Source organism: Rhipicephalus sanguineus, chromosome 11 (assembly GCF_013339695.2).
Source record: "Rhipicephalus sanguineus isolate Rsan-2018 chromosome 11, BIME_Rsan_1.4, whole genome shotgun sequence".
Classification (NCBI taxonomy): Eukaryota; Metazoa; Arthropoda; class Arachnida; order Ixodida; family Ixodidae; genus Rhipicephalus; species Rhipicephalus sanguineus.
Window position 1 is genome coordinate 122,106,214 of NC_051186.1, and position 12,843 is coordinate 122,119,056.

The 12,843-nt window shown below is 51.7% G+C and overlaps 1 protein-coding gene across 3 annotated transcripts in view; it reads right to left on the reverse strand.

The window, feature by feature from the left end:
• LOC119373404 (E3 ubiquitin-protein ligase HECTD1) overlaps nt 1-12,843 on the reverse strand; it is a 338,907-nt gene that overhangs the window by 85,422 nt on the left and 240,642 nt on the right. For all 3 annotated transcript variants that reach the window (XM_049411288.1, XM_037643436.2, XM_049411287.1), the window contains exons 9-12: nt 12,572-12,782; nt 11,232-11,373; nt 10,733-10,942; nt 3,328-3,657 (exon numbers count right to left, since the gene is read on the reverse strand). In XM_049411288.1, coding sequence (XP_049267245.1) covers nt 3,328-3,657; nt 10,733-10,942; nt 11,232-11,373; nt 12,572-12,782 — 893 coding nt within the window. The remainder of the gene's footprint in view (nt 1-3,327; nt 3,658-10,732; nt 10,943-11,231; nt 11,374-12,571; nt 12,783-12,843) is intronic.

Genomic DNA, 12,843 nt, shown 5'->3' on the forward strand with positions numbered 1-12,843 from the left:
GTTTTCAGTCTTTAGGAAGAACCTTCTAGATGTTAGGCAGCATGTTACCCTGGGTAATAGGTTGCTATGCTTGAGAGAATACCTTCAAAGTAGTTCAGGACTGTAATCTTCAGTTGCACCCATTTTGCATCGCCTTGCAAGAGTCTTTTTTGTGTTGGTGCTCTTCAGATGAGTTGCATTTGCCTTGCGTAAACGCAGAGAGTCTTTTTCTAGGCTTCGTCGAACAAGGCAATCCCCAGCAACATAGCCCAAACTTGCAGCAATGGACTCGTTGGTTGCCCTTCTTCCTTGGTTGTAGATGGCAACAGCCTCAGCGGCAGCTTGCTTCACACTTTCCAGCGAAGCGTTCCCATTCTTTGAAGTTTGGGTCCAGATGACTGAATGAAGACTCTCACTCGCGTTCTGGGTCTTCCCTTCACAGCACCGTGCCAGCAGGCTCTCATCACTGAGCCTCGCAAAGACTGGCTCCATAGCAGCCCCAACACAAGCCGGCAGGGCATTCTTGTGTGAAGGTGGACTCTCCCCATTGGCCAAGGCTCTATTGTACTTGCACCAAGAGCTAGCACCCTCGGGGCACTTTGAGTGCTTTGGTGCATCATCTGTCGACGTCATGTGCAGCAGTGTAGCTTCGACTGCCCTCTTCATAGCTGGCACGTCATTGATATTGCTCCTCAGGGCATATCCGTAGTAATTCGCGATCTTCTTGATCTTCTCTTGTGTGAGCTTTCCTCTACCCCCAAGAGACTCACCCTGAGCCTTCTTTTTGTCCACAAGGTTCCGTAAAGCTGCACCCATCCGCTTGTGGACATGGTTGATGCAGTCCTTTTTGTCTATTTGGATAAAGCCATACACCTCGGCTTCGGACAAGGCATGAAAAGTGCGGCTGTCTCCATCAGAGAGCACAGTCGTGTAGCGCAGACCATGCTTGGCCCAGGACCTCTGAAACATGGTCAGCGCAGCCTCTACTTCCATGCGGCCAGAGTTGCATTCAATGTTTCGTTGGCACTCGTGGGTTGCCAGCCAGTCGGTGTGCCCTTCGTCTTGCGGCTGTGGTCCCAGGGCACAGCAGAGACAAAAGTTTGAGTAAACAACATGATCAATTACAAGGCCAGTGTAGAGCTCAATGATGCAGCCCACACCTATGTGTGAGCTCCAACCTCGCGTCATCCATGAGCCGTCAAACACACCATCAATGTTCCCTATGGGGTTCAGGAAGTCTGTATACAGCTCTTTTATTACTGCCACAGTAGCAGCTTCACTTTCAGTCGCTGTGTTTTCGCAGGCTTTCACTAAACTTTTTAGGTGTCCCTGAAACGTCTTGTGGTGCAAGCCTCGGTGCGAAAGGTTCATACACGCACAAAAGTCTGAAAGGGCAGTAACACCTTTGCCTATCATCTGTATCCCCTTCATGGCCCTCATGTTGACTTCGAAGGGAGTGATGGTGGCAGTTCCGCTCACTCTCGGAGAAGAAAATTGCTTCTTCTCGAAATCACAACTGCTGCAAGAAAAAATGAGCTTTACCGCAAGGCCGTACTCCTTGTTCGTTGCCTTCCTCACGCTGAGACTTTTTGCGTCGCATTTGTCGCACTTCGCTTGTGCAAAAAAGTTACTCAAAACTTTCATATCGACGAGCAAAAAATCGGTCCCGGCGTCACCGGTCTGGCACTCCGCGCTGACTCCAAGAAGGTCGAACTTGCGCTGGGTAGCAGACTTTCCAGACGGAACAGTCTTCGTTTGCGCCGATCTCTCAACTCGCTGCACCTGCTCCGCCGTTGAGTAGTACGCGGCATCAACCCGAAGTGTTTTGCTAGTCGAACTTGGTCCCACGGTGTCGTCAGTTGAAGTTCCTGGCAGATCCAAAGGGTCCGGCCGCGACTCCAACTCCGCTGCCGACGGTGCACTTGTAGCCGGCGCCTTGTTCCAAGCCCGTTCTTTACGGCTTCCAAAAGCTCGTTGCGTCGATGGTTTCAGACGAGAGTCTCCAGGCATCTCGATCGCGTGGAAAAACTACCGGCACAAAGTGGAAACGCGGTCCGTCGAGAAACACGCACGATTGCAAAAGCAGGCGCACACGAACAAACAGCCACGGCGGAGAACCCAACACAAAGAAAAAAAAAATGACGTGTCAGTCGTGCCAGCCAATGGGAGACTCGGAAAGGTGCGCTTGAAAAGCGCGCCGCGTGATAGCCAATCAGTGGCCTGGAAACGACCTTCAGAAAACCCGCGACGGCGGCCGTTCTGCTTGAGCGACGCCATTTTGAGATGGCGCAAAATGTGCACAAAGAAAACAGCTTCAAATCTAGCCCAAGATGGCAGCGCTCGGCCCGCTGCAACGCTCATGGCGCGTGGGAAGTTCGAACAAATTTTGTCCTTTTGGGGACATTTTAGTGCTGCCGGGGCGCTTTGAAAGGCCATTTTATCGCGTTTCCCGACCGAATTTAGCATTAACAATTTGAGAGTAGGTGCTCAGAAGTACAAACGCCTCGAAAATAAGCTTTGCGAAAAATCGATTTTTTTACCATTTTTGACCGTTCCAAGACCCGCGTCTCCCCTTAAAAATATTGTGCAAGTGTCATGACGAAAATGCTCATTTTTCTTAATAAAATGTGGTGAGTACTATTCGAACTATTCGATTCGAAATTATTCAACCAGATCACTATTCGCTTCGGATTCGCTTCGAACCTGAAATTCACTATTTGCCCATCCCTAATATAAACAAGTAATTATGCTTTCTATAATAAGCATGCCGAAATGAGGACTTTGTTTGACAGCTGAATCGTAGTGTATTAGATAATGAAGAACTCGCACTGCATCTTCTTTTCACAGTTGTCTCTCGTCCAATGCGCTGCAATTCCCCTGTCATACAAGCTCAGTTGACAGCAGTTCACGCTACCTTGCACTGTAATTCTCCTCTCTTTACACCAACTGGAGAGACGACAGAGAATGGTTGAATTTTTCAGACACACTGGATATTGAAGTACTATGTCACTGCCATAGGTCGGTGAACTCACTCAGACACAGATCGAGCCGTGAGTCAGGGTCTGAGCGAATCCGGGTGAGTAATATCTTGGCGAGTGTGAGTCCGAGTAAATTCTAGTAAGTCCAAGTCCGAGTGAGTCTAGTTGAGGAAAATTTTGGCTAGCCCGAGTCCGAGCGAGCCCCAAGAGCAAAATGTATTCCTTGAGAGAGTGAGTGAGCTCCACAGGCGCTGAGCCGTGCTCTCAATTAGGGTTGCAGAAGTTGCGCCTTTTCCTTTCCTCAACCTCTCCTCCTCCTCCTGAGCTCCACATTTTATGCCGACCTATGGTCACTGCTACATCGGCTCACCAGGGTGCGTGCCCTCTGGAGCTTCTCGAGGAACTCGCCCCGGTTCTCGGAGGAGTCGGAGCCACCCTCGGGGCTGCCGCTCGAGTACATGGTGGCCAGCTTGCCGTCGAGGATGAAGCGGAACCATCCGTTGGAGCCGTGGGAGAGCTCCAGGGCGGCCGCCTCGCTCCACAGGTAGAGGCAGTCGCGGCCCCGCACCAGGCTCCAGTCGCGCCAGTGGTACGGCCGGCCCGCCACGATCTCCCGCGCGTCCTCCTGGGCAGTGGGCTGCTGGGCCTGCGCAGGCTGGGACTCCTCCTCCTGGGCCGCACTCGCCGGTGGCTCCGGGGTCTGCAACATAGAGGATGAAGCAAGGATTTAGCATGTCTGGTACAGTAAAACCTCGGTGATATGATCACGGCTCGTACGAATTTCGGGTTGATACGAATTTTTATGTGGTCCCGGCCGAGGCCCATTAGCCTGCAATGTATTGTTACGAACCGATTTGCACCCCGCGACGTTTGATACGAACGTACGCTAGCGCAAACGCAAGAACAGGTGCTGCCCGCGCTGTCGCGGAAGACGCGGCAGTCATGCGCGGGCGCGGGCATGCGCGCTGCGCGACCATCAACGATGCGTCGTTGCCTTCGAGATAGCGCGCGCGAATCTTGGAGGCCTGTAGGCGTCTTCGCGTTTAGATTACAGATGACGTTGACGTCGCGCTTTTTTTTTTCCGATGCGTTAACGCCTGCTCCTGTGCTCAAGGTCTTTGCACTGTGTTAACACGTGCCTGCCACGGTGATGCAAGCCATGTCCCCGCAATGAGACGTTCCATGAAACAAGACTGAAACTTGGACTGCTGGTCCATCACGAAGTCCCATTAAAGGTGGACGAAGACCCCTAGAGACGAAGCGGACGGTCTTGGCAAAGGAGCTTGGCCTCTTATCTATCGTGTGCAAAGCGCTTCTTAAGTCACTTTCGCCACAGTATTTTGTTGTCATGCAGAAAAGCGCAGTAAGCTCAGGAAGCGGCTACTAGCGGTCACGGTGCACAATACATCTGGTTCATTAATTACACATGTCACGAACTAAGCCTAAATCACACACACACACACCGATCTGAACAACCACACCGAACTACCCTTTATTCCCCAACCTCAAGCCTAACCCCTCACACTTTACTCCCTCCTCTCTTCTCCCAGTCCCGATGATGATGATGGTGCCATCACGTAGCGCCCTCTCTCGGCCACCCTCACAGGTGTCCCCCCTCGAAACGTGAAGCCCCCACTACACATCATCTGCAGCGTCATGGTAGAGTGTCAGTTGATCTGTGTGTCCCACACCGCGGTGACGCCCCGTTTTGGGGTCCACTAGGACGAAGTCATTCTGTCCTACACGTTTGACTGCGCGCAAGGGACTGGAACGCCGGGGTGCGAGCTTCGAGGAGAAACCTTTGGCGGCATCGCTGAGGGAGTGACTTTCGAGCAGAACGAGATCACCCTCCTGTATTGTCAGTGGACGCCTGTGCCGGTCGTAGCGGGTCTTCTGGGCGCGCCACATGTGGTCCTGGTGTGCCCTGGAGAAGTCAAGCACCTCCTGTAGACACTTGGAGACCTCAGTAGCAAATGCACGGTATGCTGTCGCAGGAGGCTCCGCGTCGTCTTTGGCTTCAGCCTGCGTCCATGGAGTTCTCAGCTCCCGGCCATAACAAAGGAAGGCAGGCGTGTAGCTCGTGACCACGCTTTCAGCTGTGCGCATGGCCAGGGCAATTTCTGGGATGTGCTGGTCCCAGTCTTTATGGTTGGAACAATAGGCCCTAAGGCACTGTTTGATAGTGCCATTGTGGCGCTCCACCATTTGCCCGGCAGGGCGGTACGGAACTGTGTGCCGGTCTTGGATGCCCCAGTGTTCAAGGAGGCCCTTCCACAACCTGCTTACAAAGGGCTTTCCATTGTCACTCGAAATGGAGACAGGTGTGCCATGCCTGCAAAAAACCTGGATCATGCAGTCCACCACACTCTTGCTGGTTGCTGCCCGTAATGGGAGGAGTTCGATGAACTTGGTGAACTTGTCAATCACCACGAGAAGGTACTTGTGGCGTCGAGGTGTCATAGGCAAGGGTCCAATTATGTCCACGCTGAGCTGTTCCATGGGGGCAGTGGCCCACTGGCTGCTCATCAGCCCTTGTGGCTTCCGGCGGTGGGCTTTGGTGCGCTGACAAACCTGGCAGCATCGCACATACTTGGATATGTCCGAGCGCATACCCAGCCACACGAAATTCTGAGAAATTCGTTTGAGGGTCTTAAAAAAGCCGGAGTGGCCGCTAGTCGGGTGGTCATGCGAAAGTCGCAGGACCAAATTGCGGAGATGGTTTGGTAGCCAAGGTACTTTCCTGTTCCCTCGGTGCTGTACAAGCAACCCACTGTCTTCCATCTCTGTCGTCTCCGCCAGGTCTTTCATCAAAGGTTGATCACTGTCAGTGGGCACAAGCTTCCCGCCCTTCATCACAGTTCGTAGTTTTGACAGTATGGGGTCCTGCTCTTGTTCCTGGGCGAGGAGCCCTGCGTCGTTCAAGACAGTAGTGTCGTCCATTTCAGATGCTGCAGCAGCTGCCTCAAAGCTGATTTGTGGGCTGGGCTCTGGAACAGCCATAGGGAACAGCGTCTCGTGTAGACTCGGGCCTGGAACTTCCTGGTGCTGAAGGGGAGCTCTGCTCAAAGCGTCGGCTGGCACATTTGCAAGACCCCGCCTGTGCTTGATCCTGCAGTGGAAACCTTGCAGCCGCAAAACCCAACGCTTGACACGTGGTGAGGTCTGGTCTGTGGTGAACATCCAGGACAGTGAGGAGTGATCGCAGTGGATCTCAAACTCTGTGAACTCAAGGTATGGTCGGAACTTGTCCACTGCCCACACCACAGCCAGACACTCCCATTCTTGCACTGTATAGCGCTGCTCTGCCTCAGTGAGGACCCTGCTAATGAAGCTAATTGGTCGCAGTTGAGCATCATTCTCGGCTGCCTGAAGAAGCACCGCTGCGATACCGACTCCACTGGCGTCCGTTTCCACCACAAATGGTCTGTTGAGGTCCGGCAGGTTTACAACGACATCGTGGGCCAGGGACTGCTTAAGTGCCCTAAAGGCTTCCTCTTGCTGCGGCTCCCACCGCCAACGTTGCTTTTTCTTAAGGAGTTCTGTGAGTGGACGTGCAGTGATGGAAAACTGAGGTATGAACCCTCTGTAATAGCCGGCTAGTCCCAGGAAGGCCTGCAGCTGTTTGACTGTTGTTTGTTGAGGATAGTCCAGCACCGCACGCACTTTTTCCTTGTCCGGCCTACATTGCCCTGGCGATATTTTATGGCCAAGGAACTTCAGGGTTTAACAGCACACGTGCACCTTCTCTGGGTTGATGGTCAGCTGTGCCGAACTTATCCGCTTCAACACCTCCCGAACATGCTCGAGATGGTCCTCCAGGGTCTCCGAATACACCAGGACATCATCGAGAAACGCCATGGCAAACTTGTGGTTGATTCCCTCCAGTACTCGGTCCATCAGGGTCTGGAACGTGGCAGGACCTCCGGCAACTCCAAAGGGCATCCTCATGAACTCGAAGGTTCCCTAATGGCAAATGAATGCTGTCTTTGGAATATCCTGCTCTTGAACAGGGATTTGAAAAAAACCCTGTGAAAGGTCAAAACTTGAGAACCACCTGGCTCGTCCCAGCTGTGCCAGCAACCAATCAGTTCTGGGCATGGGGTAGACTGGCACCTTAGTGCGTGCATTCAGCTGGCGGTAATCCACAGCCATGCGGTAGCCCCCAGACTTCTTCTCAACCAGAACTGGAGCACTGGCATGCTGACTTTGGCTAGGGCGGATGAGGTTCTGTGCCAGCAGGTCGTGAATGCAGTTGTCCATGATGGCCTGCTTCTTGGCATTCACTGGTCGCAGCTTGCATCGAACAGGTGGGTTGTCTCCCGTGTCTATGCGATGCTCTGCCAGCATTGTGCAGCCCGGAGTGGTGGTGAAGATTTCACTAAACTCTTCTAAAACGTGTTTCATGCGTGGGTCTAGGTCCGGTGAGTGGCCGGGAATGACCACATTGCAAGCTGCAGTCGCGTCCGGCACACTGGCACACACGCTGGCATTGCCCTCAGCAAAAATGCAGCGCAAACTGTCTGCCAAATCATCCACTGCCTCTGGCTGTTCCCTAACGACCTTGACAAAGGGCACAATTCTCTGTGGTTCTGTGCCGACAGTCCAACCACCAAGTGACACATGCAGAGAGATGCCGCTCACCGTCAGGAAATCCCTACCAAGGACAACGTCGCGGCACAGGTCGGGAACGCACAAAAACTGCTGTCTGCGGCAACCGGCAGCCCACTCGATCTGACACTTTAGAGACGTGGTTGACCGCGACCAGCCTGATGCGAAGCGCAGCACGCGTACGTCCGCCTTGGGTTTGGCCCCAGAAGCCTGGGCCGCCGCCGCCGCGGGCGGTGAATTGCTCCCACGAGTCGAACCCGCGCATGAACCGCCACCACAACTTCGCGCCGCCCTCGAGGGCGGCCGGTACCACGTGGGTCAGTCGCTTATCGGCGGCGACCCCTGTCATGAGGCAGAAGTTTTCCAGGCGTTCCAGAAACTCCTTCGGCGACTGTAAGTCTCTAACACCTGAGTAGCGGGGGAGGTGCGTAGCGGCGAGCCGAGGCGCAGAGTCGTCGGTGGCCCGAGGAACCGCGCCAGTGTTCGCTGTCACAGCCCATGCTCCCACGTGCAGAGCTGTGGGCAGCAGCGTCGCCATCACTCGATCGCGCACGACCGCCGCGACTCGTTCGCGCTCCATCGCGGAGCCGTCGGTGTGCAGCAACAGCTCCTCAACGACACCTTGGAGCCCAGGCGTGTCTTCCGCTGCTGTTGTCGAGCCTGAAGCCATCCTGGACGAGCCCCCACTTGTCACGAACTAAGCCTAAATCACACACACACACACTGATCCGAACAACCACACCGAACTACCCTTTATTCCCCAACCTCAAGCCTAACCCCTCACACTTTACTCCCTCCTCTCTTCTCCCAGTCCCGATGATGATGATGGTGCCATCACGTAGCGCCCTCTCTCGGCCACCCTCACACACAAGCGCACATGCACCGTATAGACCTACTCCATGTTTGTAAACAGCGGTAGGCGCCGTCGATATATTTAGGGCCCTTGTAGCGACGTCACGGCGCGTAGGCTCTGCCCAGCCGGCCCAGCTTGAAACGCGCTACCGCCCTCTATGATCACGTGACAACTGGCGCAGCAGCTGCAAAAGCTGCCTCCGAGCGCCGCGCGTCGGGGCGCCTCCCGCATGTTTACAAGCGGTGGCCGCAACAGAGGAAGTTGCTGTGGCTGTAAGAGGGACTCTGATATGAACATCGTGTTGACGTGTTGCTCCAGCGCTGAGAACCTCATCAAAACATGAGATATCTTGACGGCGGGAATGTGACTCATTTGCGAAATATCATCGCCGTTGCGACAGTCTAGGTCACACGTGTACGTTTTAATTTGTTAACTAATGCAAGGGCGATCTCGGCGACACTTTCATCCGTGACACGCTTGCGATAATGCTTCAACTAGATGCTGTGGACAAGGCGGCTGCGTGCATGTCAGGTCTGTCAACCGCGGTCCGCGGCTCCCTCCTTACTCTCAAGTCGAGACCGCGAAATGCGTACAGCCCGTAAACAGATGCGGCAAGTTTCCCGAGTGTTGTTTTTCTGTGAATTCTGACAGACATGGACATACCGTGAAGCGCACCGGAGCCAGAACAGCCCTGCATGATACACTTTTGTCAGGTGTATCATCGCAGCCGCATAAGATTTGGAAAAGCATAGTCAAAGCCGCGGCTGTGTTAATGAACCGTGCCCGAGCAGAAAGAAACACATGCGCCATGACCGAGCCACACTTTAGTTCACGCGAGTACAATGAAACCCTTTTGGCGCGTCTAAGACATATCAACAATGGAAAAAAGTTGTATCAACAATGGCAACCGTGAAGAATTCTCCGTATATATGACAATGCTGTCCACAACGTAAACGTGCTCGCTATGCCTCCACACAAGGCTTATGCCAAGAAATGCGGTGCTGCACATGACAATGACAACCGCGTGACAAGGCTAATCCTTTCTGCTGGGTAAGCCGCCCCGAAACATAACCGATGAGCCGTCGTCGGGGACAATTTCTCGCGTTTTACTGCTGCCGCTCATTTCTTGCGACGGTCTTTTCGTAAACAATGAAAAAAAAAAAAACTTATTCCATCCTTCTCCTGCCCTCCTGCGCAAATCTCTGTGGCGCTGCTCGTCGATACACCGTTTTTTCTTCTTTGCACGACCACAAACAGCGCACGCACCAGCGAAAACACAGCAGCAACTGCGGTAGGCACGGCGGCTTTTGCCTACCGCGCGAAACTAAACGCCCGACGACAGCGCCACCGCATTTCCGTGACGTATGTCCGGTGGAATTCGTCTATATTTACGAGTACAAGTATGATCGTTGACGTCTAAAAACTTTACTGGCAATCATTCAGAGCTGTTCATGACGTCGCTGCGGCCCTGAGAAACACTAAACTAAAATGTATCCCAACTTTCTTTTGTCACACACTAATTTTCCATGTTTTCTGGTGATATGAATTTCGGATGATACGAATATTTTTGGTAACCCCGCGATATTTGTATCACCGAGGTTTTACTGTATTCCGGTTTGCACAAAAGCCTTTGAGAAGGACAGAGTTAACGAATGACGGTATCGACATTTCATGACATTTTGTCTAACCAACTTTATGCACAGGTTTTCTTGTCTTGCAGAGTGTTCTTGACGAAAAATGTTTAAAACGGCAACGAGTTCATGGTTACGCCTCTGTTGAAAATTTATGCCAGCAGTGAGTTAAGTACACTTTGTTACTGCGACAGTAACTGCGTTAGCCTGGTTTGCCACTGCACTACCAAATGGCGCCACTATTTTTAACACTCACGTTTACGGCTACAACCACCTGTCGTAGCCAATACGCAAATGCCAAGAAGTCTGCAGACAAACAAAAACTCTGTAATCAGCTAGGACATGAGACAATTGTAAAGGCATCCAGTAAGTAACTCGGTCAACACGAGCACTGTTATGAATAAGTATGGAATGGTGTAGTTTCACTCTGCTGCTCCCGAGCACGACAAAAACCAAGAGAACCAACAGCTATTTCTTTAGTCACGGCTTACAAGTGAAATGAAGGAACAGAAAGGAAAGAAATGCTAAGAACACACGAAAACAGGACACGGATACAAACTAAGGCTTGAAAAATTAGTGCAATTCACAACTTGCATCTGTGTCCTCTGGTGCTATTGTGCAACACAACAGCTACCGCTGCAAAACAAAATTCACGCGAACGGGAGGCTACAAGGCCAGCTCACCACTTCCTCACGGGTGACTCCTCGCACTGCAGAGGACGGCGTTGCCTCATCCGAGGAGTGCTCGGCCGACAGAGCGGCCCCTCCTCCAGCCAGCGCCTGCACCTTGGAGAAGACACCCAGGCGAGCAAAGTGCTCGAGGAAGATGGCCGGTGCCTTGGTCATCACCTCCTGGATCATCTGCAGGCAGATCAGGAGGCTGTCCTCGTCCTCCTGCAAGTCATTGAAAAAGAAGAGCACAAGAGCATGAATTAGACGACAAAGACGGAAAGAAAAGTTCCTTCGCAGTGACAATAAAAAAAGGAAACGCCTGACGATGAAACCTGAGCCTACAAAGTCCCTTCAACACAAGTGGTCTTGTGTTCCAAAGCCACATTGAGCTCGTAAGCAATTTCGGAAGCAAAGATTCCCCATTAAAACGTTTTTAAATTAAAAGTTGTCTGACTTGAGGGGTACGACACACAATGGCACGACGCAAGAGGAGCCATCATACTACACTCACCTCCGAGTCGAGGACACTGGCAAGAACCTCGACTACGAGAGATGCGAAGTTTGGCACGCCCTTTTCGGTGTTGCCCATGTCGTTGAGTAGCGATGGCTGGATGTAGTGCAGCATCTTCCTGATCAGGTTCAGGCTGGACTTCCTGCATTGCAAAGAGACCACAAACAGTGAGACAAAAAGAACTTGCAGAAAATTCTAGGGTATTATCGGGTAAACTACAACCAATAATCAGGAGAAAAACACCAGCAGGTTCGACCTTTAAGGGGAGACCCTGCTTCTGAAACATGTTTCTTGTTTTTGAGCATATCATTATGAAACTTTCACAGCTTATGTATTTTTCTGTGCTGATTTCAAACATACAATTATTGTTTTAATACAATAAGTAGTTTTGAAACTATCAAATAGTTTTTGTATTGTTAGGAGCAGGCTTTATTTCTAAACTGTGAGAGTTATCAAGCAAATCAGCATATCACAATAACCTGGAATGAATACTGTATGCAATAAAACAAGAATGGATGTTCTAGGCCCATTTGAACAAAGGTTATGGTATGTTGAACATTCCCAGTTTGATCCCAGTTTGACCGAGCTCGACATTGCTCACTTGCCAAGTGTCCAACGTACCATAACTTTTGTTCAAATAAGCCTAGAACATCCATTCTTGTTTTATTTCATACAGTATTCATTCCAGCTTATTGTGATATGCTGATTTGCTTTATAACTCTCACAATTTATAAATAAATCTTGCTCCCAACAATATACATGAAATATATTATATTTTGAAAACAGCATAGTGTACTAGAAAAATAATTGCATATTTGAAATCAGGACAGAAAAATACACAAGCTGCGAAAGTTTCAAAAAGATTTACTCAAAAACAAAGAAATATGTCTCCGAAGCAGGGTCCCCCCTTAAAGCACAACAGTTATATTGAACAAAATTTTTTTGCTCCTACGGTCCGCTTTTTGACCCATTCTGTTGGCTTTCGCCTCAACGTGTCCGCAAAAGTCTTCAGACGCAACCTCCAACACTAGGCCCGCTGGATGGCTGTGCACGAGACTTGATCAGCCATCTCGGTTCGCTACCCTTTGTGCAGGTTATCTGAAAGTAGGGCATGCCAGCTGCCTGTGCGTTCATCCACTACGACAGTTGCCACGTAAACTGTGCAAGGCCCGGCTGACTAAAGGAGGAGGGAGGCACTATGTTGCTCATCCAGTTGAACAGACATTCTTCGGTACTCCTATCCCCAAGCCTATCTGAAGGTCATTGTCTCCATATATGGACACAAATAGCGTGCTCCTGTTCTGCGACACCAGAGGTTAACACCATGTTGAGCAGCTCACCTCACAGAGCGGATGAGGGTGTGCTGGAAGGTGAGGCAGAAGATAGGCAGCAGCCGCCGCAGGTAGACGGGCGCCATCTCAGGGTCCCCCTTGGGCTCGCCATCGTCCTCCGGCTCGCCGGGCGTGGCCCCGCTGGCTCCAGACGACGAGGCCCCTCCCCCGCACGACCTCTTCTCTCCGGGTGACTCCCCCACTGGGCACATCCACTCGCCTGCACACACACAACACACAGCATCACGTCAGTGTTGTGTTACTATAATTTCAACTACAAT